General features: G+C 60.0%; 1 protein-coding gene across 3 annotated transcripts; it reads left to right on the top strand.

Moving 5' to 3' along the window:
- The first annotated feature begins 959 nt into the window (after nucleotides 1–959).
- Nucleotides 960–24,203, top strand: MYO1C (myosin IC). 3 transcript variants are annotated; one of them, XM_039252584.1, is made up of 32 exons: nucleotides 960–1,203; nucleotides 8,237–8,392; nucleotides 8,510–8,625; nucleotides 9,175–9,373; nucleotides 9,455–9,535; nucleotides 11,173–11,352; nucleotides 11,436–11,534; nucleotides 11,742–11,855; nucleotides 11,939–12,010; nucleotides 12,224–12,343; nucleotides 12,467–12,549; nucleotides 12,779–12,884; nucleotides 13,001–13,081; nucleotides 13,379–13,470; nucleotides 15,352–15,446; nucleotides 15,527–15,573; nucleotides 15,683–15,763; nucleotides 17,989–18,094; nucleotides 18,204–18,321; nucleotides 19,361–19,474; nucleotides 19,553–19,629; nucleotides 19,972–20,040; nucleotides 20,141–20,225; nucleotides 20,321–20,480; nucleotides 20,725–20,808; nucleotides 21,526–21,619; nucleotides 21,717–21,772; nucleotides 21,898–22,033; nucleotides 22,110–22,180; nucleotides 22,269–22,366; nucleotides 22,439–22,538; nucleotides 22,990–24,203. In XM_039252584.1, exons 1-32 carry the CDS (start codon nucleotides 1,129–1,131, stop codon nucleotides 23,014–23,016), a joined length of 3,192 nt encoding a protein of 1,063 aa, XP_039108515.1. In that variant the 5' UTR covers nucleotides 960–1,128; the 3' UTR covers nucleotides 23,017–24,203. The 3 variants fall into 3 exon arrangements, with proteins under 3 accessions (XP_039108515.1, XP_039108531.1, XP_039108523.1); XM_039252600.1 differs by lacking the exon at nucleotides 960–1,203 and adding an exon at nucleotides 2,024–2,118; XM_039252592.1 differs by lacking the exon at nucleotides 960–1,203 and adding an exon at nucleotides 6,774–6,875.

Raw genomic sequence — 24,203 nt, 5'->3', positions numbered from 1 at the left:
GGAAATATGTGAGACTTGGTGTACGCTGGGTCTCTGCGCCTGGCTCCACAGCTGATAAGGGCCATTGTGTGGCCACCGGGGATGAGCCTGCCCTAGATAGATGTGCTGCTCAGAGGAAGGAAGGAAGCTTTGCCGGCCTTTCCTGGGCGGGGGAAGCTGTGGGGAGGGAAGGGAAGGGTGCCCCAGGGGAAGGTGCCCGTCCAGGGGGCTGTCAAGGCCAGCAGCAGCCCACTGGGCTCCACCCCTCCCAGGCCAGTGCCTCCCTCTGGAAAGGTCACTTTTCCCCATCCTCTTCCCCTCTCACTTCCTATAAGGAATGACTGAAGACTTGAGGGCTCACTCCCAGGCCAGGAAAGTGTCAGCTGTGATTTAGCAACAATAAAGAAGAAAACAGGAACCCCGGGGGTGAGGGGTACCTGAGGGTGCTATGGAAAAGTAAGAAGCCAACAGGGCTAAGGCTGCCCAGAGCCAAGGAGCCTAGGGACCAACTTCACAAGCATTAAAGGCTCCAGAGCAGGGTGGGACAGAGGCCTCCTCACAGTGTCGTCCTGCCTCTCTGGCTGAACCCCTCTGCTCAACGTGGCCAGCCCCCAGCAGCTCTGGCCTCTCAAACCTAAGGGGTTTACCTGCTGCTGTGGGGAGGTAGGCTCACTGGGGGAACATGCAGGAGGGGCAGTGCCTGTTGATGGATCCTGTTGGCTTAGGGCAGGGCGTGCTTCTGGTTTGGGGGGCACCGCGCTCCACAGCTGACACCGGTGAGTGGGCAGCAGGAGAGGCCTGGCCATGGAGCTGCTGGGGGAAAAGACTCTCCTACCCTTTGGGCTGGAGGCCAGGGTCCCCCACGGGTGGCTGCATCAGCTCCTCTGGGTACCTGGGACAACAGGCATTTCCTCCATCCCTCAGCCCCTCCTCTTCCTGCCCCAGCCCACTGGGCCAAGAGGCCTCCCAATCAGACCTGGGCTGCTCCAGCTGTGTCCTGAGGAGCTGGACCAGACGCATCCCCTGGGGCTGGAGTTGAAGCCGAACCAAGTGGCCATCCCAGTGTGAGACCCGGTTCCTGACTCCGGGAGCAGCCAGAGCCATCAGGCAGGAGGCTTCTGCTCAGCACACTGGCTCTCCGTCGGCGGAATGGCACTGCAAGTGGAGCTGATACCCACTGGGGAGATCATCCGCGTGGTTCATCCCCACAGGCCCTGCAAGCTCGTAAGCCGGGATGCTCTGGGCAGGGAGGAAGGGTGGCAGCGTCTCCCCAGGGCGCAGCAGCTCCCTCTCAAGCAAGCCCCTCAGGAAAGAGATCAGGGCAGTGGGGAGAGGTTCTGATCTTTGGCTAGACAGGAACAAACTGGACAAGAAGGGGCAAATGAAAGGAAGGAGTAAGAGTTTAAGCCCCTCCAGGAGCAGAGTTTTTCAAAGCAGGGATCTAGGTTTGAATCCCTTCTCTCCCAGCTCCCTGATCCTCATTAAGCTGGGCTATAAACTGGGTATAACACGTAGGTGACAGGACTGCTCTGGGACCTAAGGACCGGCCGTGCATGTAAAGCTCCAGATGGTTTAGGTTCAATTAATGCCTCCCCTTCATTCCAGCCCGAAGAACCAGGACTGGACAGCTCGCTGCATTAGCTTGGGCAGGGAAGGAGGGGGAAGAGAGACAGGTAGTCACAACTGGCGAAGAGCTGACCTGGCCTGGCAAACGCGGGGCGCGCGTCGGGGTTTTGCATTCTGAGGATGCAAAGGGGCCCTAGGAAGAGGAAATGCACCCCCTCCACCCAGCACTGCAGCGAGTGGGCCAGGTGTGGAGGAGAGCGCGTGAGTGTGTGCGCGCGCGTGCGTGTGTCCGTGTGTGACTGTGGCGCGCCCAGTCCCGGGAGCTGGTTGCGGAGCGTGCGGCCCCGAGTCTCCGCGGACTCGGGAGGGGGCCAGGGCCCGGGCTGGCGGCCGGGGCGGGGCCGGAGGGTTCGCGCGCGCGCGCCCGGGTCTGGGCCCTGCCCGGGATGACGACAGGCAGCGGCCCGGCCCCGGGCGGGCCCTGGGCGGGGAGAGCGTGCCGGGGCCGCGGACTCCGGAGCCGGCCACGCCGCCCAGCCTGGCCCCCGCCTGCGCACCCGAAGAGCCGAGCCGGTGGGTACGGGGGGCGGCGGGCGCGCAGCCGCGTGGTCCCGGGAGGGCTCGGCTGGCTGGCGGGAAGGAGGAAAGGGCAGGCGGCCGAGAGTCGAGCCCAGCCCGGAGCTGCAGTGCGGGTGGCGGGGGGTCGCCAGCCTGGGGATCGCTGGGGCGGAGGGTCGGCCCGGCCCGGCCCGTGAGGGCTCCCAGAACTCAGCCTCGTGGAGACTTAGGTTACTTGCAGGTAACGTGAGGGCAGGGAGAGGCGGCTGGGGTCGCAGGATCCAGGCACCCTGCGGGCCCTCCGGGCCCCTCCAGCTGCCTAGGCTGCCTCTGGGTTCCGGAGAGGACGCCCGAGCCCCGCCCCTTCCCGTACTCCGCCCCCGGGCCCCTGCGGTGCCAGCTTCCCCGCGCCTGGGCGCCTGTGAATGCGGCGGCCAGGGTCTCGGAGGTGAATGAGAGAATGAATGGTTGGCCCACGGCCTTATTCAGCTCCCGGCACGCTCTGGGCTCAGTGATTCGTTCATTCATACAGGCGTCCACGAGGGGTTACCGAGCCCCTACTGTGTGCCCAGCCAGGTGTACGCCCGGGAGGGAGCAGTCTCCTGGGAAAGACTGACAAGGAGACTGGCGATTAGAGCACGATGAGATATGGAGGGGGCTTTGTGTTGGGGGAGGCAGGAAGGGGTTCTGGAGGAGGTGATACCTGAGCTGAGTCTTGAGGGATGACTAAGAGTCAGTCAGGTGGGGAGAGGGAGGGTGTGCCCGACCAAGGAAGGTGCAGGTGCAAAGACAAGAAGCTTAGAGAGAGAGCGACGTGTGATAGCGGTGGGAGCAGTTCCTCCCGGCTGTGTGTGGTGGTGAAAGAAGGGACTGGAGAGGGCCACCCCTGTGGTCACAGAGGAACACAGGCGCACGGGGGTAAGCTGAGGACAGAGGGGGCTGCTGGAGTCTACATGCAGGTCCCTGGCAAGAAGCATTGGGTGTGAAGTATGGGCTTGGCGCACGGAAGGGTGCCCTATAAACTTGTACTCTATTAACATAAGATGTTAATTGATCAGATTCGCATTTGTAAATACTACTGGCTGTTGTAGGAAAACGGATTGGAGGGAGGAAGGCTGGAAGGGCAGTTTGAAGGCTGCTGTCTGATGCACGAGCAGAAGAGCGCAAGGGAAGCAGAGGGAAGGTTTTAGCAGGTGGTGCCTCTTGATGTGAGAAATGGAAGGAAGTGAACAGGCCTTTTGATGCCAGATGGCAATGCTTAGCTGGAGGTGTCTTCCTCCTTTCTATATATAGGATACGGAACAAGTAGAATAGGTCAGGGCGCAAAGTGTTCTGTTTACTTCCACTGGACCTCCAAGCAGAGGTGTCTGGCAGGCCAAAGACCCATGATTGTAGAGCTAGAGTGTACAGCCCTTGGCCGGGGCCCTGTGAACGATCAGGTAGAGCCCTTTAGTCCCCACCTTTAATCTCCTTTGCCCCTCACAACAGTCCCCTTGAGTCCGGAACAGTCCTTGGTGGGGCAGCCTGGGCCAGGACCTAAGATACATTCGATGAATATAAACTGAACACCTGTTGTGTGCCCAGCACTACACTGTGGGTGACAGAGGCTACGCTTCTATTTCCCCCAAAAGGCCAGGAGGCTGCCTCGGTGGAAATCAGCTTTTAGCAGAAATCTGGGGATGTTCAGAACACTCTCTCCAGACCTGCAAGGGTCCTTTGAGGCCCTTTGAACATCTGAGGTTGCCCACCGCCTTCCTCACTCCTCCAGAGGTCAGTCTTGAGGGTACCTGGCTCACACTAGGTAAAGTGCACTGGATGACCCAGGTCTGCTGGGTCCACCCCATCCCTGCCTTTAGAGGACACAACACAGGTGGGAGGATCTTGGGAAATAAGTCCCAGGTCACTCATGTGGGATGGCTCCTGGCCAGCCTGCAGCCAACCCCTAGGTACAGAGCCATGCTTGAGGCCCAAAGGCAGTGGCATGTTCCCAGGCCTACATGTCTAGTCACACAACACTGACAGGGTTGTATACTGGGCACTGCAGTCACGGGGTTACTGAGGAAGGCCACGGCCTGGCAGGGGAGCGAGGCTGCCCTTACAGAGAAGCGGAAGCTTGGAAAGCCACCAGCCAGCGGGCCTGCCTCTCTCCCTCAGCGCCGCTCTGCAAAAGCACGGAGTGTTGGCGTTCCTGGTTCCGATCCCACTCCTCTTTTTACTAGTCCGGGGATCTTGAACAAGTCATTCACTTGCCCAGACTCAGTTTCCCCGTCTGTAGAATGGGATAATAACACAGACCTAATGGCTTGGCTTGGGAGCATTGAAGGGAGTATGGTAAGTTGGCGCTGAGAACGCAGGAAGCTCCAGGCGCTGCAGCCTCGGTCGCTGTGTCTCTCACACCCTCGGTTCCCCGCCTCCCTACCCCCTCCCTGGGGCTGGTGCTTCCGTCCCGTGGGGCGGGGCGGGGCGGGCGGGGGACTGGACCCCAGCTGGGGCCGCCCCTCAGGCCTGCCCAGCAGCGAAGACGCCCCCTCCTTCCGCCGCCGGGCGGCGGCTGTGGGGGCGCCAGCGGGCATCCCGGGAATGCGGCGGCGCGGCTCCGGGTGGGGGTGGTGGGGGTGGCCGGCAGGACCCCTCCGCACGCGGATTCCCTTCATTCCAGCCGCTTGACGCGGCAGCGGGCGGGGCGGGCTCTGCGGCCGCGAAGCTCCGCCCGCTCTCCGCTCCTCCTCCCCGGTCCGCGAGCGGCCGCAGTGCCAACGCTGTCGCCCCCTTACCGCAGGGAGCCGTGCTGCTGGTGGGGGCTCGCTCGACCTCGTTCCCCCGGTACCCAAAGGCACTCCCCGCCCTGGGTGGGCTGGCAGCTGAGAACCCTCGCCGCTGTCGTTCCCTTCTGGATTTTAAACCTGGGGAGCCGCAGAGGGCGCCCCCTTCCTCCCTGAGTCCGCCTCTGTCGGTGGCGTTTCATACCCCCCTTCCTCTCCCACCCATCTCCCAGCTGCGCACCCAGTCCCCTCGCCCCTCCGCAAGGCCCCATCTCCCAGCTGGTGCACCCCCAGCGGGGTCCCCCGGGCCGCGGCTCTGGCCTGGCTGTTGTTCTCGAGGTAATGAGCCTCCCCACGAGGCTGCAGCCCGCACCTGCCGCAGCCTCACCCCCTCTCCCGGGAGCCTGGGTCCGGTGGGCATGCTGGGGCTTTAGGCGCCGCCTCTCCGTCACACACACACACACACACACACACATGCTGGGGCTTTAGGCGCCGCCTCTCCGTCACACACACACACACACACACACAGACACACATGCTGGGGCTTTAGGCGCCGCCTCTCCGTCACACACACACACACACACACACACACACACACACACACACACACCCCCCGCCCAGGACAAGTCAGTGTTACTGCGCCTCAGGCTCGTTATCTGTCAGGTGGGGTGCAGGTAAAGTTGTAAGTGGCAGACACGCCTAAGGGGCTTTCCCCGCTAGATAAGGAAGTGTGACCCATCTGGCCCAGGGGCTGGCTCTTAGTAGGTCTGTCCCAAGCACTTGAGGAGTGAATGTCGGGTCGAGAGAGGGAAGTGCTTGTTGAGGGGCTGGGAGGTGCCTTAGCGCTTTGTCTTAGCCCTCCCAACAATCTTTAAGGCAGGTAGTGGCCGCATTTTAAGGATGAAGAGTTGGCTTTGGGAAATTAAGTGACTTGCTCCCAGCCATACAGCTCTTAAGAAATAGCGCAGTCTTTTGCAAGCACCAAAGCCTTTTAGCCATCACCACCTCCGCCAGCGGTGGGATCTGAGCTGGAGTTTGCCCCTCAAGGGCCTTTCGGGGGCGGGGGGGCCGCTTGGGGCTGGTTTGGGAGAAAGAACAGTGTCCTTGGGGATCCAGAGGGACAAGAGAGGAGAGGAGCCCCTGAGTGAGGCACAGAGGCCCTCGTTAGGGTGTGTGGGATAGAGGAGAAGGGTGTAGGCCCCAAATGCGGGAAGTCGGGTGGACGTTTCCCAGATGGAAGAATGAGACCTCCATAGGGGCCAGACACGCACCGCACTCGGCAAAGGCTCCCCGTGGCCGTGGCTGCCCCTTGGGTGTGCGCTCCGTCCTGACTCGGGAACTTAAAGAGACTTTCTTGGGCCTTAAGGACACCAGGCCACCCCCAGAGAGTATATATAGGGGTGGACAGTGTCCCGTACGGAGGCTCCGCCCGCCTGGGCGCGCCGGCCGTATTTGGACATTTCGGTCTATTTTTAACTTTCCTGGGACTCGAGGTTGGGGTGAGGGGAGATGGAAATCCTGCCTCCTTCGGGACCCACGGGCCTCAACCCTCGTCGTACGCCTGGCCTGCTGTGTAGTGTAGACATAGCCCGGAAGTGAGTTCCGGGTCCGTGTAGACGCGGCGGCCGTGCGGGTTCCGGGCCCCACCCTGGAACCAACAACGTCCCTCCTGGAAAACCTGACTCAGGCGGAGCCCCTGCCCCGGCGGGGAGCCCCGCCCCCCCACCTCCACCCCCACACCGAGATCCCGCGTAGTTCCTACCCCACCCCCACCAGCTGGGCAGGGACCCCCGAGTGCGAACCCCGAGGGAGGCGGGGGCGGCCGGGGAGTCCGCGCTTCTGAGGCTCGCTGAGGGGGCGGTGCGGGGGGCGGTGCGGGGGGCGGGCCGGCCCCTCCCTCGCTGACGCCGCCGCCGCCGCCGCCGCCGCCGCCGCCGAGCCCGGGGCGGAGAGCACGGGCAGCGGAGCAGGGCGCCAGACCGGCCGGGCAGGATGCGCTACCGGGCGTCGGTGAGCGGAGGTGGCGGGCAGGGCGGGGGGTCCCGGGCGTCCCTCTCTGCTTCGCGGCGCCGCCTCGGCCCCGCCAGGAAGCGGGCGCGGCCCAGGAATTTGGAAAAACGTCCCGGAAAGTTGCAGGGGTAAGAGGCGGAGGCAAGGAGGGCCGCGGGCCACTCGGACCCAGAGCCGGGCTGGTAGCTCTCAGGGAGGACTGAGAGCACAGAGACCCACCACCCAGAGGGCAAGGGGGCGGGAGCTCCGGCCAGATTTGGCAGCAGCTTGGGGACAGGATTGGGGGGTGGGGGTGGGGAGGCGGTAAGGGACAACCTGGGAGAGGCAGGCCAGACCCAGAGGGGTGCCCCAGGCCAGATATCTGGATGCTTTGTGGTTGGAGGAGAATGGGTAGCCCTATGGGATCTACACCCACCTCCCACCACTGCCACCTTGGTTTTCTCCGACCCTTGACACTCTTGACGTCAGTTTCCTAGAGCCCCCCCCCCCATTTGAAGAGCGTAACGTGGGGTGAGGGCCTCATTGGGCCTGTCTGCTCTGGAGGCCGCTGGGCTTTCCGTGGTAAAACCCCCACCCCCTTGAGGCTTCTGGGGCTCTCAGGAGGAGGGTGTCTGGGGAGGCTGGCAGCTGGAGGAGAGGGTGTGGCCCAGCTATGGGAAGGAGTTCCCCCCCCACATCCCCCGCAACTTCTTGGGGGGGGTGTTGAGTCCCAACGCTGAGACCGGAGGCCCTCTGGGGAAATCCCTCTCCTGTGGTCTGTTGGTGGCCTCTTGCTTTGTCCCTGACTCTCTCCCCCTGCAGATTTTGATGAGTAGGGGTGACAGAGAGGGCCCCACCCCGCCTGCGGAATTCACTGTGAGCCATTTGTCCTCCAAAGCACCTGTCACACGTGGCCCAGAACTAAGAGACTTGAGGTCACCTGGTCTAACTCAACTCCTCCCCCTTGAGGAGGAAGCAACCCAGAGAGAGGAGGGGGTTTGTCCAAGGTCAACAGAGCATTCTTATTATTCCAGCGAGTTTCTACTCATGAGCCCTCTTTCTCTCCACAAAAGCAGTGCCTACCTGGATTCGGTGGCCTGGCTTCACATGTGCTCTGGGGCTTCTGTGTCCCAGTGTCCTGTGTCCAGGTCCCATGCGCCCCACATGGTCCTTGTTCTATGTGACCCATGCCCTCAACGTCCCGTGTGCCGGCTTCCTGTGACCCGACCCCTGTGCCCAACAGGGTCCATCTCTTGCGTGTCCTGTGTGTCCTGTGTGCATGTGCCCCTCGGTGCCCTCAGTCCCACAGGCCGAGGTGGAAGGGAAGCAGCCCTACCTTGCCCTGCTGGCTCTGAGCCTGCCCCACGGTCCATTCGCTGCAGGCCCTGGGCAGTGACGGGGTGCGGGTGACCATGGAGAGTGCGCTGACCGCCCGTGACCGGGTGGGGGTACAGGATTTCGTGCTGCTGGAGAACTTCACCAGCGAGGCAGCCTTCATCGAAAACCTGCGGCGACGGTTCCGAGAGAACCTCATTTACGTGAGCCCCAAGTGGGAAGAGAGGGGGCTCTGGGGGGGCGCAGACACAGGCCTGCGGGGGAGAGAGGCACCAGGAGCCTCTGGGAGAGACTTCTGATTCTCCTCCCCCGACCCCCAGACCTATATTGGCCCCGTCCTGGTTTCCGTCAACCCCTACCGGGACCTACAGATCTACAGCCGGCAGCACATGGAGCGCTACCGGGGTGTCAGCTTCTATGAGGTGCCACCCCACCTGTGAGTGACCCCCCAGCCTCTCCAGGAGCGACCCCCCCACCTCCACTTGAGATGACCTCACCCGACTCTCTAGAATATCCCTGACCTCCCACCTGGGACGAATCAGTGTTTGCATCTTGAGAGGCCCCACGGTCCCTCACCTGAGAGTGTCCCTGATCCCCACTTGAGATGAATCTCTCGGCCCTATCTGGGTGGGGCCTCCCCAGCCCCCACCCCACTCACACCCCCAGCTCCTTACCCCCAACCTGGGCATGGCTCCCCTACCTCAGTGACTCTGCGACCCCAACCTCCACATCCGTGACCTCCAGAACCCCCACCTGTGAGTGATCTCCCTAGTCCTCCACCTCAAAGTGACCCCCATCTTCAATGTGAAGGACCTCCCTCCACCCACACCCCTGAGGGTTCCCCCAGTCCCCATCTGTGAGGGTACGCCCAGCTCCGACCCGCCAGGGAACTCCAGCCAGACATGGGAAATATGGGAATCCTCGCGCCCGCCTCCTGCCTTGCCCCACTCCCATCCCTTAAGCTCCTGACAAGCCTCTGCCCCAGGTTTGCGGTGGCCGACACCGTGTACCGGGCACTGCGCACCGAGCGCCGGGATCAGGCGGTGATGATCTCTGGGGAGAGCGGCGCAGGCAAGACGGAGGCCACCAAGCGCCTGCTGCAGTTCTACGCCGAGACCTGCCCAGCCCCAGAGAGGGGGGGTGCGGTGCGCGACCGGCTGCTGCAGAGCAACCCAGTGCTGGAGGTGAGGGGACCGCAGCATCTGCAGGGAGGGAGGGCCAGGGAGGGAGCACCGGACACCCCTCACGCCCCGCTCCACTCCTAGGCCTTTGGAAATGCCAAGACCCTCCGGAACGATAACTCCAGCAGGTTCGGGAAGTACATGGATGTGCAGTTTGACTTCAAGGTAACTGTGGGTGTGTCAGGGCAGGGGAAATGGGATTCCCAGTTAGTAGGCACCCGCTCGCCAGGTCTTTGGTACCGGCAAATATTTATTGAGCTCCTACTGTGTGCCAAGTGCTGTTCCAGGTGCCGGTGGTACAGCAGTGAAACAAAGCAGATGAAAGTCCTGCCTCCAGGGAGGTAGACAATAAACAGAAAAGTGTAATTTAGGTGACAAGTGCCATGGCAAAAAGTAAAAGGAGGTAAGGGGTGGGGACAGTTGCTAATTGAAATAAGGCAGATAAGGTAGACCTCACTGAGAAGGTAGTATTTTGGTAAAGGCTCGATGGAGAGAGGGGAGCAAGCTGTGCGGATACCTGTGGGAGAGTTCAGGCAGAGGGACTAGCTGGTGCAAAGGCCCTGGGGTAGGAGAGTACCTGGTGTGTTTAAGGACAGCAAGGAGGCCAGAGAACAGGGCACCCAGGAATGGGAGAGGAGACTGGATGGTGCAGGCACTTCTGAGTCTTTGTAAGAACTTAAAAAAAAAAAAAAAACTCTGAGTAGGGGCGCCTGGGTGGCTCAGTCGGTTAAGCCTCTGACTTCAGCTCAAGCCGTGATCTCACCATTCATGAGTTCGAACCCTGCATCGGGCTCTGTGCTGACAGCTCGGAGCCTAGAGTCTGCTTGGGATTCTGTGTCTCCCTCTCTCTGCCCTTCCCCCACCCACGCTCTGTCTCTGTCTCTCTCAAAAATAAACAAAACAAAAAACCGAGCAGAAGGGGGGCCATTGGAGGGGCTGTTGGAGGGCTTGGAACAGAAGTGTGTCATGACGTGACGTTGCTCTCAGATCCTTCTCATGCTTTGTTGAGAGTAGATGGTAGGAGCAGGCTGAGCAGGGAAACCAGTCCAGAGGCTGGTGGGTATTAAGCCAAGGTGACAGATGACAGCGGCTGGGACCAGTGTGGCGGCAGTGTGGAGTTTGGGATGTCCGGAGGGTTAAAGCAGCAGGATTGGCTGCGCGACAGGACGTGAGGTTAGAGAGAGAAAGATGCTTCCGAGAGGAGGGCAAACTTCTTGGGCCGAATACCTAGAGGGGCCGAGTGACCACTGACCAGGATGGGAAGAGCAGCTAGTTTGAGGAGGGAGACACCACGAGTTCAGAGTTCAGTTCCAGGCCTGTTGAGTGTCAGCGGCTCGTCAGACAGCCAAGTGGAGCAGCCAGATGGATAGTGCTGAACGTGCTCATTTCTCAGATGAGAACACTGAGGCCAGAGCGGGTGGCTCGCTGAGCCCATGCCGCTAGTCACAGCTCTAGAATTAGAGGCCATGAGGTGCCTGGGTGGCTCAGTCAGTTAAGCATCTGACTTCAGATCAGGTCACGATCTCATGGTTCGTGGGTTCGAGCCCCACATCGGGCTCTGTGCTGACAGCTCAGAGCCTGGAGCCTGTTTCAGATTCTGTACCTCTGTCTCTCTCTGACCCTCCCCTGCTCACGCTGTCTGTCTGTCTCTCTCTCAGAAATAAACATTAAAAAAAAAAGAAAAGCATTTAAAAAGATTTTTTTTTAAATAGAATTAGAGGCCAGCAGTGCAGGGGAAGGTGAGGGAGATGGAGCCCGTCCCCAGGCCCCCTGAACAGCCACCACGTCCTGCCTGCCCACAGGGTGCGCCCGTGGGCGGCCACATCCTCAGTTACCTGCTGGAGAAGTCCCGAGTGGTGCACCAGAACCACGGGGAGAGGAACTTCCACGTCTTCTACCAGCTGCTGGAAGGGGGCGAGGAGGAGATGCTGCGCAGGCTGGGCTTGGAACGGAACCCCCAGAGCTACCTGTACCTGGTCAAGGTGAGCCGCATGTGGGCAGGGTGAGTGCCACCCAGGAAGCGCAGCGCCAGGGCCGGGGTGACCCAGCTCCGCCCTTCCTCCAGGGCCAGTGTGCCAAAGTCTCGTCCATCAATGACAAGAGTGACTGGAAAGTCGTCAGGAAGGCTCTGACAGTCATTGACTTCACTGAAGATGAAGTGGAGGTGAGGCCCGCGCTGGGGACCCTCCCTTCCCTCCCACCACGCCCACCTCCTCCCCCAAAAGACTTCCTTCTGCTTTTACAGCCCTTACAGCTCCCTTCTCTCAGACATTCCCCTGCCTGGTCCCTGCTCCATCTGACCGGTCACTGTTGCCCTCCTCGGCTCTCCGCCCCTCCTGTGACCGCCCCCATCCCCTCCCTGTTTGCCCAGGACCTGCTGAGCATTGTGGCCAGTGTCCTGCATTTGGGCAACATCCACTTTGCCGCTGACGAGGAGAGCAACGCCCAGGTCACCACCGAGAACCAGCTCAAGTATCTGACCAGGGTGAGTGGGGGAGGCAGAGGGTGAGGGCAGAGGGGCTGGGGCGAGGAGTGCACCCCACCAGGCCCACACCCCTCCCTCGGCAGCTGCTTGGCGTGGAAGGCTCGACGTTGCGGGAAGCCCTGACGCACAGGAAGATCATCGCCAAGGGGGAAGAGGTGAGGCCAAGCCCTTGTCCCAGGACGTGAGGGGTGGCGGGGGGTGCAGGTGCTCCAAGGCCTCCCACCCCCAGGAACGCGGCCTCCTGTCCTTATACCGTCTTCCCTCCGATGCGGCCGGTCATGGTTGTCCGGTGTGCAGCCTGAGCCCGTACGGGAGGGGGACGCAAAGGGGTCCGTGGCATTCATCTCCTGTCTCACCTCGGCCTGCAGCTCCTGAGCCCACTGAACTTGGAGCAGGCTGCGTATGCACGAGACGCTCTTGCCAAGGCCGTGTACAGCCGCACTTTTACCTGGCTGGTCAGGAAGATCAACAGGTCGCTGGCGTCCCAGGTGAGCTCATGGCTCTCGGCCCGTGCTGCCTCTGAGGCAGCGGAGAGAGCCGTCCGGGGAGGCCTGGGGCCGGGGGCCGCCGAACACCGGGACCCACGCTCTTGGTTGAACGACCGGCCCTAGGACGCGGAGAGCCCCAGCTGGCGGAGCACCACGGTCCTCGGGCTCCTGGACATTTATGGCTTTGAAGTGTTTCAGCACAACAGGTCAGCACCCCCTTCCACCTGCCTGTCTCGCCTCCCGTCTCCCCCATCCTGGGCCCTCTCGGCTCCCCACCCCTCCCAGCCTCTCGTATTCCCGACGAAGCCCCCGGCCATCTTGGGTCCTGCTCTGTGTGTCTTCCCTTAGCTGCTCAGAGGCCTCGCCCCGTGTCTCCCCTGCTCCTGGTTCTGTGCCCCCCTTGAGCTACCGTGGGCTCCTCTGTTTCCCTCACAGCTTTGAGCAGTTCTGCATCAATTACTGCAACGAGAAGCTGCAGCAGCTCTTCATCGAGCTCACCCTCAAGTCGGAGCAGGAGGAATATGAGGCTGAGGGCATCGCGGTGGGTGCGAGTCTACAGGTGTCCCTGCGGACACCGCATAGGAAGCCAGGCACTGGGGGCTCCCGGACGAGGTGCCAGGACCCCATGATCATGCTTCCTTCCCTTTTGCCCCTCAGTGGGAGCCTGTCCAGTATTTCAACAATAAGATCATCTGTGACCTGGTGGAGGAGAAGTTCAAGGGCATCATCTCCATTTTGGTGAGTCCTTTGCTCTTCCAAGGACTCGTGTTGGGGGCTAGGTGGGAGGGTGTTACTCCCTTCCCTGTTCTCTTAGGCATGTCCACAGAGGGCCCGAGTTCGGTGTTGGGTAGGGACAGGGCAGGGCTCTGTGCAGAGGGTGAGGTGAGGTGAGGTGCTGGTCTGGTCTGGACGCTGTCTGTGGGAGGCTCCCTGTGGTCTGCCCCGCCCCCTGCTTCCTGGTACGAAGCCCCTGAGTCTCCTGTGCCCCCCAGCTCCTTCCCTGATACATCCCTCACCCTCTGCCACACCCCCCAGGACGAGGAGTGCCTGCGCCCTGGGGAGGCCACGGATCTGACCTTCCTGGAGAAGTTGGAGGACACAGTCAAGCACCATCCGCACTTCTTGACGTAAGCGGGGTTGCCGGGCAGCTTAGGGGCAAGGGCTCGCTTGGAGCAGAGCCTGGGAAGCGTGAGATCCCCCTACCATCATAAGACCCCAGCCACAAGGAGAGATGACCAGGGGAGGTCCCAGGCTGAGGACAGGCACGCAAGGCCATAGCTTGTGGCGCATCCACAAAGTAAGAAGCTAAGAGGAGCATGGCTCCCTCCTGACTCTTTTTTGAGACTAAAATTTGCTAAGGTTTTTTTTTTTTTTTTTTTTTTTTAGCTTCCTTGTTTGGAAGTTGCTCTGTCTTTAAGGACTCCCCTAACGTGGGAAGGGGGAGGAAAGACACAAGCACCTCTGCCCTGCATCTTTTGTGCACATCACCTCCTCTAGCCTGAAGCAAGCCTGGGAGGAGGTGTTCGGGGTGCTTCCTCCACTGTACGGAGGCTCCAAGAGGTGATGTCATTTGCCCAAGGTTCTCACACATTTAGTAAGTTGCAGAGCCAAGACTCAGGCCTGGAGCCATTGAATGCCAAGGCCCTGAGCATTTTAGTTTTTTATTTTTATTTTTTGCTTAATTGTAACCTTAAGGGGCACCTGGGAGGCTCATTTGGTTAAAAGTCTGACTCTTGATTTAAGCTCAGGTTTGTGAGTTCGAGCCCCTCATTGGGCTCTGCACTGACAGTGCAAAGCCTGCTTGGGATTCTCTCTCTCTCTCTGCCTCTCCCCTGCTCACACTCTGTCTCTCTCTCAATTTATTTATAAATAAATAAACTTTAAAAAATCATAACCTTAAAAACCTTTTCCTGGGGGCGCCTGGGTGGCTCAGTCAGTTAAGCTTCCAACTTCTGCTCAGGTCATGATCTCACGGCTCTCGGGGGTCAGCACTGACGGTACAGAGCCTGCTTGGGATTCTCACTGTCTCCTCTCTGTCTGCCCCTGCCCCACTCGTACTTTCTATTTCTCTCATAATAAATAAATAGAAAACTTTTTTTTCTGATTGTAAAAATAATGATGCTCATTAGAGAAAAACTGGAACGTGTGCAAAAGCCACTTGTTACCTATCCTGTCACCCAGAGGTCATCGCTGTTAACAATGTAAGGCATTTCCTTCCTGCCTTTTTCTATATGTTTGTTTTTTATAGTTGAAAACTTATTGTGCATAAGGTTCAGGATAATGTTATATCCTGAGTATTTTCCTGTATCATCAAACAGAAAATTTTCCTCAAAACACTTCCTCCAATAGCTCTAGCTCGTGGATACCCCACTGCTCTCACCCAGCCTCTGGGGCCCCTGCCCAGCCTCCCGGCTTCTGCTGGGGCAACAAGGCTGCCACAGAGCCCCTCGTGCCTTAAATCTCTGCCTGCATCTCTGGTCAGTTGCTTGAATAGTCCTTAAACGTAGAGAATGGGGGGAGTAGGGGTGTGCCTGGCTGGCTCGGTTGGTGGACCGTGTGACCCTGGATCTCAGAGTTGAAAGTTTGAGTCCCATCTTGGGTATAGAGATGACTTAAATAAAATCTTAAACATAAAAATAAAGTGGACAATGGGTTAAAAGGTATAAACATGCTTAATACTTAAGTGATCCTTTGGGGCAGATTTCCATTCTTAAAATGTAGCGGGCAGCACTCAGCCCTCTGAGCACAGTCACATAACAGCCACAGGCAGTGAGAGGCCTACGTGCCTGTCCTGGCACTGTGTGACCCTGGGCAAGGCCGTCTGCCTCCCTGAGGCTCCGTGGCTGCCTCTGTGCGGGAGGCTGATGGCCCTGCCCTATCTACCACCGGGCACAGAGGGCCTGGGGCGCACCTGCTCCTTACTGGATGCCTGGGTCCTCTCTCGAGCCTCTTCAGCAGGAAGGCGCATGGCTCGGGCCGGCAATCTGTAGCTTTCTCTCGTTCCCCAGGCACAAGCTGGCTGACCAGCGGACCAGGAAATCTCTGGGCCGTGGGGAGTTCCGCCTTCTGCACTATGCTGGAGAGGTGACCTACAGCGTGACCGGTGAGGATTCTGGAGCTGGGTCCCCACAGTGGGCAGGGAGAAGGGCTCTCCCTCACCTCGTGTCTGCTCCCCCCTCCCAGGCTTTCTGGATAAAAACAATGACCTTCTCTTCCGGAACCTGAAGGAGGTGAGAAAGACTGGGGAGAGGGACCGGGGGCTGGGCACTGACTGACCTCTGCCCCAGGAACAGGTCCCGCCTGCGCCTGTGCCCTGACCCCCCTGCTTTGCCCTCACAGACCATGTGCAGCTCAGAAAATCCCATTATGAGCCAGTGCTTCGACCGGAGCGAGCTCAGTGACAAGAAGCGGCCAGAGACGGTGTGGAGGCTGTGGGGACCCGAGGGGGCACGTGTGTGCACGTGTGTGTGGATGGGTGCCTGCGTGAGCCAGGAGTTGGCAGCGTGCATGTGAGCTACGCGTTCACTGGGACACATCTGTGTGTGTCTGGGAGGCTGCCCGGGGCGTATCTGCGCTTGCTTCCGTATGCGCCCCTCTCTACCTGCGGACCCGCACAGGGACACCCGAGTCCTTGCGGCCATATACACATACATATACCTGTCTCTGCGTAGGCACCTGCCTGCATTCACCCATCTGGATCAGGCATTGCTAGGCACTCAGGAGACCAAAATGAATAGGTGCTTTCATAGAAATGTGCACACCGTGCTTTGGAAACACAGTAGGGAACAGCACATTGCCTGAGGGAGTAGAAGTGGGAGGAGCAGTCGGGAAGGCTTCCTAGAGGAAGCATCTGAGATGACCTGGGACTGAGTAGGTGCTTGTCAGATGAACCTGTGGGAGGGCACTGTAGGCAGCAGGAGGCCCAGCACAGACACGCAGAGCCCAAAAAGGCCCAGAGGCTGGCAGGAGGGTGACATCATCCAAGAGAGAGTCTGGGAGAGGCAGGTGCGGCCAGTGGTGGCGGATTCAGGGAGAGCTCCAGCGAGCTGAGGGCAGGGTGTGGCTGTTGGGTGTGGCAGGAGGAGGGCCCAGGTCCCAGGAGGAGCAAGTTCAGTCTGAGGTAGAAGTTGGAGTGCTGCAGGCTGAGACACGCTGGCAGGGAGGGTGCAGAAACCACGTGTCTCCAGTCCCCCGTTCTCTGATGCATACCCCTCCCCCTCCCCGCCACACCCCCTCCCCACTGGGAGGACACGTGCACCGCTGTCCACGCCCCTCCAACAGGCTGAAGGTTCGCATATCCACTGATCTCCTGCAGTGCCTCTCAGGCAACCTTGACTCCACTGGTCTAAAATGGGCCCTTGATCACACAGTGCCCCAGGCCTGCCCCTTCTGCGTCCCTAACTCAGGATGAGGATCACCCTCCACCAGTCCCGCAGGCCAGAGACCTGGGCAACATCCCTGACTTCAATCTCCCCCTTCTCCCTCACCCAGACAACTACTGGGTCTTGCTGGCTTCTGCTGCCCAAGAACTTCTCAGCTCCTTCCCCTCGGCCTTTCCCCACAATCCCAGTTCACTGCTCTGAGCCAGCCAGTGTCCTCCCCGGTCTCCTGGCCTCCTGGCTGCCCTTGCCACCCACCCTCCATATATTTGCTTAGAGATCTTCCAAAATGCGGATCTGTGCCTGCTATTCCCTCACTCCAGATTCCTCATTGGCTCCCTGTTTCCCTCAGAAGTCACTCCCCCTAATGTGACTCTCCAGGCCTGTCATGATAACTGCATCTGCCTGCCTCTCTAATCCTATCTCATTTACTCCCCATCTGGATCCTTTCACTGCTTATAGCTCCCTGGGTACGTCAAACTTTTGCTCAAGCTGTCCCTCTGCCTGAATACCTGTCCTCTCTTCCTTCTGGCTATCTCCTACTTATCCTTTAAAACTCAGCCCAAGGGTCACTTCTAGAAATGGAAAGGGGCATATCCTGATGCCCCTTACCTCCTAGATGAGTTGCCCCTCCTTGATGCTTTTGGAACCCCCAGGCCTACACCTCTGTCACTCATGGGATTGTAACTCTGTGGAGAAGTCTGCTTCTTCCATAGGTCTGAGATCCTTGAAGGTCTTGCTGAACAGTGTACAGGGACAGAGGTTGGAAGTCTAGGAGCAGAACACATTGTTAAGGAATGTGGCCCTGAAATTCTAGAAGGAGAAAGAGTTGTCATCAAAGGGAGATGTAGAATCAGGGCTGTGGGGATACCTGAGCAGTTTTTTTCTGAGTAATCCCTACACCCAGTGTGTAGAAGATTGGATGTAGAGACTGGGTGTGGCTTGAGCCCACAACCCTGAGGTCAAGAATATGTTCCACTGCTTGAGTCAGCCTGGTGCCCCCCGAGCAGGGCTTTTAGACAGGAGTGAGTTCCTAAGCTGATGTCTCTAGCCCACCTGGAAGATGCCTGCAGTCTGACCCCTTCCTCTCCTGTGAGCGTGGGGAGGCCAAAAGTGGCCCAAGCAGGGCCCAGGGTAAGCTGTGGGAATTGGTGCTGCTCTGCTCCAGGAAGGGGCAGCTGCAGGGTTCGGCAGCTTTGCCCCCGTGAGGGGCAGCTGCAGGGATCCACAGCCTTGGCCAACCTTCCATTCGCCTTGGCCGCCCAGGTTGCCACCCAGTTCAAGATGAGCCTCCTGCAGCTGGTGGAGATCCTGCAGTCCAAGGAGCCCGCCTACGTCCGCTGCATCAAGCCCAATGATGCTAAACAGCCAGGTAGGGCCCTACCCCCGCCGCAGGCCTGTGGGGGCTGGGTCGTCCCTGCAGGGGCGACAGGCCATCCATCCTTGAAAGTCCACTGACCACCCTGTTACCCCTCCCCCAGGCCGCTTTGACGAAGTGCTGATCAGGCACCAGGTGAAGTACCTGGGGTTGATGGAGAACCTGCGCGTGCGCAGAGCCGGCTTTGCCTATCGCCGCAAATACGAAGCTTTCCTGCAGAGGTGGGGGCGTGGCCTGGCTCAGCGCCCGGGAAAGGGGGTAGGGAAAGAGAGGGTAGGAGGGTAGGAAATTTCTGGATCCCGTGAATTCGGACAGGGGTTCTTGGCCCCATTTCAGAGACTAGGACACTGAGCCTCTGAGCTGCTGTGGGATGCATGCCAGGGGACCCTCCATGCTCGCGGGCCTGATATCAGGCTAGGTGGACAGGATGCCAGCTCGCTCCCCACCCCCTCGCCCCACCCACTCAGGGCCCTGCCCTCCTAGAGCCCCTGGTTAGGGGTCCATAGGTGTGCTCGACATGCTTGTCACCAGAGGCGATGGTAAAAGCCTATGGAGAGGACAGAGCAGCTTTGTGGATGGTCTGAGTTAGCGGTTGGGGAGTCAATCGGGTATGAATTCCATCCCTGCCATTTTCTAGCCCTATGTATGGCCTTAGACAGATGATTATACATCAGTTTCCTCCTCTTTAAAGTGGGTGCCGTGGGGCAGCTGGGTGGCTCACTTGTTTAAGTGTCCTACTCTTAATTTTTTAGAATGTTTTTATTTATTTCTGAGAGAGAGAGAGAGATACAGTGTGAGCCGGGGAGGGTCAGAGAGAGAGGGAGTCACAGAATCCGAAGACAGGCTCTAGGCTCCAAGCTGTCAGCACAGAGCCCCACACGGGGCCCGAACCCACGAACTGCGAGATCATGACCTGAGCCGAAGTCGGATACCCAACTGACTGAGCCACCCAGGCGCCCCTTTAAGTGTCCTACTCTTGATTTCGGCTCAGGTCACAATTTTGATTCAGGCCCCTGTATTGGGCTCTTTGGTGAGTGTGGAGCCTGCTTAAGATTCTCTCTCCCTCTGCCCCTCCCCCACTCATTCTCTTTTGAAAAAATACATATAATAAAATGGATACGGTGACAAAGTGACCTCTGAGGCTTTTCATGAGCGGCAAGTCAGCAGTAGTACCTAGCAGGTGCCCAGAAAAGCTGGTTTGGAGGGGAGGGGACTGCTTGGAGGGGGGGCCGGGTGCATTTCTGCTCCTCCTGTCTCCAGGTACAAGTCACTGTGTCCAGAGACATGGCCCACATGGGCAGGACGGCCCCAGGACGGGGTGGCCGTGCTGGTCAGGCACCTGGGCTATAAGCCGGAAGAGTACAAGATGGGCAGGTGAGTGTGGCCGCCCACATCCGGTGTCTGGGGCGCTAGCGGGTAGCAAGCAGCGGCTGATCACTGCTGCCTTCTCAGGACCAAGATCTTCATCCGCTTCCCCAAGACCCTGTTTGCCACAGAGGACGCCCTGGAGGTCCGGCGGCAGAGCCTGGGTAAGAGAGGGGCCCCACCCTTCCTGTCCCAGTGGGGTCTGTTCTGGGGAGGAGAGAAACCAGTGCATTTGGGCCTCTTCTCCAGGAAGTCCACCTCACATTCAGCCTCCCTCCTCCTTACCAGCTCTAGTCCTGCTCCTGGCTGCAGAGACTCGGAGTATATCCCCACATTCCTTTGCTCCTTCCTTGCTCCTTTAGTGCTCCCCTTCTCTTCTGTATCCTCTCATTCAGTGGCTCCTCCACCCACTCTCTCATCCACGCCCCTCGGTGAGCTCTGCCAGTGCCAGGCCCTCAGCTGGCTCCCCAGGGCTCTGGCCAGTTGACTTTCTTTCCCATCCACAGCCACGAAGATCCAGGCTGCCTGGAGGGGCTCCCACTGGCGGCAGAAATTCCTCCGAGTGAAGCGATCAGGTTCGGGGGGCCCCCGGTGTCCTCGGCAGGGGCGGGGTCTGGGGCTAGAGCGGGCCACCATGGTGAGGAGAGTAAGGGCAGCCGTCTGTGGTCCCCACAGCCATCTGCATCCAGTCGTGGTGGCGGGGAACGCTTGGCCGGAGGAAGGCGGCCAAGAGAAAGTGGGCGGCACAGACGATCCGGCGGTGAGCACCGGGGCCCCACGAGGGGGTGGTGCAGGGCCGGCAGTGGGGCGCTGCCAGGCTTCTCACCCCCACCCCTGGCGGCCCACCCCCCCCAGGCTCATCCGTGGGTTCATCCTGCGCCACGCCCCCCGCTGCCCCGAGAATGCCTTCTTCCTGGACCACGTGCGCACCTCCTTTCTGCTCAACCTGCGGAGGCATCTGCCCCGGAACGTCTTGGACACTTCCTGGCCCACACCGCCGCCTGCCCTGCGTGAGGTCTGTGGGCTCCCCTGCTGACGTGGGCACTGCGAAAGCGCTCAGCGGAGGGGCTACTGCTCTTGTGGCCGGAGAACTGGAGGTCCCCTGAGGGAGGAGAACTGGAGCAGGGCCGTGGAGAAGGAGTGGTCCAGGTTGAGGGGGTGGCGCTCTGGTAGAGGCCCCGTGGCGGGCATACGCCTGGTGTCTTCAGAGGGAAGGGAGCCGGGCGGTCTCAGGGCCCTGACCTGACTCACGCCCTCAGGCCTCGGAGCTTCTACGGGAGCTGTGCATGAAGAACATGGTGTGGAAGTACTGCCGGAGCATCAGCCCCGAGTGGAAGCAGCAGGTATGGAGGGTGAGGAGGCCGGCGGAGCTGGGACTAGCCAGTGAGGCCACGAGGAGCACTTCATCCCCGGCCTTGCGGTGTGATGTCACATGGATCCCGGGCCCTGTTTGGCCTCACGTATGAAGCCAAGGCTGGAGTAGATCCTGGGTGGCAAATAGGATTTGTCCTCCAGGCCAACTCCACTGGTCTGGTAGAGGCTCCCCAGAGCCCTGTGTGGAAAAGGCTATAGATTCAGTCTGGTCGATCGGTAATGTCTGCCGTGGTTCCACAGATGGACACTGGTGGCTGACATGCCTGTATATGCCAAGTCACTACTGGATGATGATGCTAAAGGACCTACCAGCTCAGATAACCTGGAGGCAGTTTGTAGAGTCTCAGCAATCAGCCAGCTTCGAAATGCCAAGTGAAATGCCAAGTTAGAGCTGACCGTCAGGGGCCCCAGGGCCAGGTCCGATGGGGAGTTAGCTCCAAAGTGGAGCCTAGCCCCCAGCAATGCTGTCCCTGCCCTTCTGGGAAGCCTTCTGTCTTGTTAGCGGGGACAGGGGCAAGGCGGGGGAGGGGCTCACGGCAGTGTTGGTGGCAGGGCTTAGACTCCTGGTGCTGGGGCCAGACAGAAGGGGAGAGGCGTCTCTGCTCCTGAGGCTGGCCTGCCCCCTCCCGCTCCCAAGACGGTTCCCACCCCTTCTCACCCCCACGCCGCACCTTTTGTCTCCTCAGCTGCAGCAAAAAGCCGTGGCTAGTGAGATCTTCAAGGGCAAGAAGGACAATTACCCCCAGAGCGTCCCCAGGCTCTTCATCAGCACACGGCTAGGTGAGCCCCTGACTTTCAGTGCTCCCACCCTCCGGCACCATCCGACTTAAGTCCCCTCCCCCTCCTCTGATGTCTTTCTCCCCCATCCGGGCTGCAGGTGCAGATGAGATCAGCCCCAAGGTATTGCAGGCCCTCGGCTCTGAGCCCATCCAGGTGAGACCACAGTTCCGCCACCTGAGGGCTGGATGCGGGCTGCTCAGGGCCTGGGCAGAGGACGAGGGCCTGCCCTGGAGCCCCCCAGCCCCTCCCCTAACCCTCGCCCCGCTTTGCACCCGCAGTATGCAGTGCCAGTGGTGAAATACGACCGCAAGGGCTACAAAGCCCGCTCCCGGCAGCTGCTGCTGACCCCCAACGCCGTGGTCATCGTAGAGGATGCCAAAGTCAAGCAGAGGATTGACTACGCCAACCTGACCGGTGAGCGAGAGCCCGGGGCTGCCTGGGGGGACCCCTGCTCTGACCCTTGACCCCTAACCTCTGCCCTTCCACGCAGGCATCTCCGTCAGCAGCCTGAGCGACAGCCTTTTCGTGCTGCACGTGCAGCGGGAAGACAATAAGCAGAAGGTACCCTTTGGACACCTGGGAGGTGGGGCGGGGCTGGGTTCTCTAGCTTCCGGCAGGGCCTGACCCCTTTCCCTTCTGGCCCCCCCAGGGGGATGTGGTGCTGCAGAGTGACCACGTGATTGAGACACTGACCAAGACAGCCCTCAGCGCTGACCGTGTGAACAACATCAACATCAACCAGGGCAGGTGAGGCGGTCAGGCTTGGGGGGGGCGCAGGTGTGAGCAGGAAGGCGGCCCTCACACGCCCCCTCCTTCCAGCATCACGTTTGCAGGGGGCCCCGGCAGGGATGGCATCATCGACTTCACCCCTGGCTCGGAACTACTCATCACCAAGGCCAAGAATGGGCACCTGGCTGTGGTGAGTGGGGCTGGCAGGCGACAGCCCACCTCCCTACCCATAGCCCTGGGGCTCACGTGGGCCTTGGGGGGCTACAGCTCCTTGGCAGCTTGGCAGAGCCTGGGCACCTCATCCGTGGGTCTCCCTCCACGGGGCATCAAACCACTTTGCTCATCTCATTGCCCACTGAGGGCCAGAGGGCAGAGCCATAGGAGGCTCCAGGATGCAGGGGGTCATAACGATGGCAGTGTCGGGAGGTGGGGAAGGCCTAGGAGGCTGGGGCGCTGGAGGAAGGCCCACTCTGGCAGGGTGGGAAGTCCTATGGGAGTAGAGCAGAGTCCCCAGGACCGAAGCCACCAGACACCCACCCCCCAGACCGCCACTGCATGTATCTAAACCGTGTAGACAAGCACCCAAAGCACCAGGGTCTGCCTCCTACTCACCACTCGGGCTTCTCTCTCTGGCCCCGTAGGTGGCCCCACGGCTGAACTCTCGGTGATGAAGGCGCCCACTGGACCCCCTCCCACCTCCCAACGCTTTGCTTATCCCCACCTCCCCTTCCCACTTACCAAAGACTCGAGCTTCTAGACAGGGACCCAGGGACACCTCGAAGCCCACTGACAAATTCCTGCCTTTTGCTCATCCCTCTCTTGAGGGAGCAGCAGGGGCCGGGGAGCTGCCCCAGAAGTGGGCCAGGCCGGGCCACAGCAATAGGAAAGCCGGGGACAGCGGCGGCCATGCCAGCCCCACTGCCGATGCCAAATATTTGAGAGAAGGGAACTTTTGCTGAGGTTTTCTCTGAGATTTTTTGATGCTTTATAAGAAACTATTTTTTAAGAAAGCTATTTTCCCACCCCAAGACACACTGGATGTGTTCTCCCTGATGCCAGCAGGGCAGGGAATGCAGCTGAGGGGTTGGGCGGTCTGGGCCCTGGTGCCCTCTTCCCCGCCCGGGCCACTCTCTCCTCTTCATTCCCTTGGCACCTTTCTGCCTGCCTGCCCACCTGTATGTACCCTTTGCAGCCTACTCCGACATCCCCTTGGGGGCTGAGACCACCTCCGCCTGCCCCCTTCTTCCTGCCTTAAAAATACCCTTTCAAACCATCACCCCCGCTGAGGACATCCTGGAGCGGGGAAGGAGTCTTGGAACATAGAACCTGGAAGACACCGAGAGATCGTTTAGTCTAGCTTCCTGGTGTGACAGAGCAGGACACGGAGGCCCAAGAGAAGGGACTTGCCCTTCATCCAGCAGGTTGGGGCAAAACCAGGACCACAGTCCTGCCTTCAGCACACCTCACTGCCTCTCCCAGGGACAGGCTCAGGTCTTAAGGGTGCGCGTGGCTCCCTAACCAGCAATCACCCTGGGGGCCAACGGGTGGGAGAAGCAGTCCTGCCTGAGTCTATGCCTTAGGATGACAGACACCTTGTCTATATATACTTTGGCCCCAATTCAAGGCTGCAGGGCCTTTCCTGGCCCCCTACCCCCTCCCTGTGTGGGGAGCCCAGGGAAGAGGCTGGCCTTGGGAGGAGCTGCAGAGGCCTCACCTCTTTCTGCTGCTTCCCCCCACCTCCCCAGAGGCGCTGGCGGCTGCCCAGCTGCCTCTGCCTTCCTGGGGGTCTCAGCCCACCGCTGACACTTCTGCAATCCAGAGAAACACTAAATAAAGCAATATGTGTTTGCCAACA

The sequence above is a fragment of the Hyaena hyaena genome, unplaced genomic scaffold (genome assembly GCF_003009895.1).
Source record: "Hyaena hyaena isolate Hyena2069 unplaced genomic scaffold, ASM300989v1 scaffold_10, whole genome shotgun sequence".
NCBI classification, from domain to species: domain Eukaryota; kingdom Metazoa; phylum Chordata; class Mammalia; order Carnivora; family Hyaenidae; genus Hyaena; species Hyaena hyaena.
Note: the sequence above shows the minus strand (reverse complement) of the source record. Positions and strands in the feature narration are given on the sequence as shown.

What these genes read in the sequence shown, in the direction of transcription:
- MYO1C (XM_039252584.1), top strand. Translation starts at nt 1,129, where the DNA reads ATGGCACTGCAAGTGGAGCTGATACCCACTGGGGAGATCATCCGCGTG. An exon ending in TCTTCCGGAACCTGAAGGAG is followed by an intron (nt 15,574 to 15,682) that starts GTGAGAAAGACT and finishes TTGCCCTCACAG; the next exon opens with ACCATGTGCAGCTCAGAAAA. An exon ending in ACAAGAAGCGGCCAGAGACG is followed by an intron (nt 15,764 to 17,988) that starts GTGTGGAGGCTG and finishes TTGGCCGCCCAG; the next exon opens with GTTGCCACCCAGTTCAAGAT.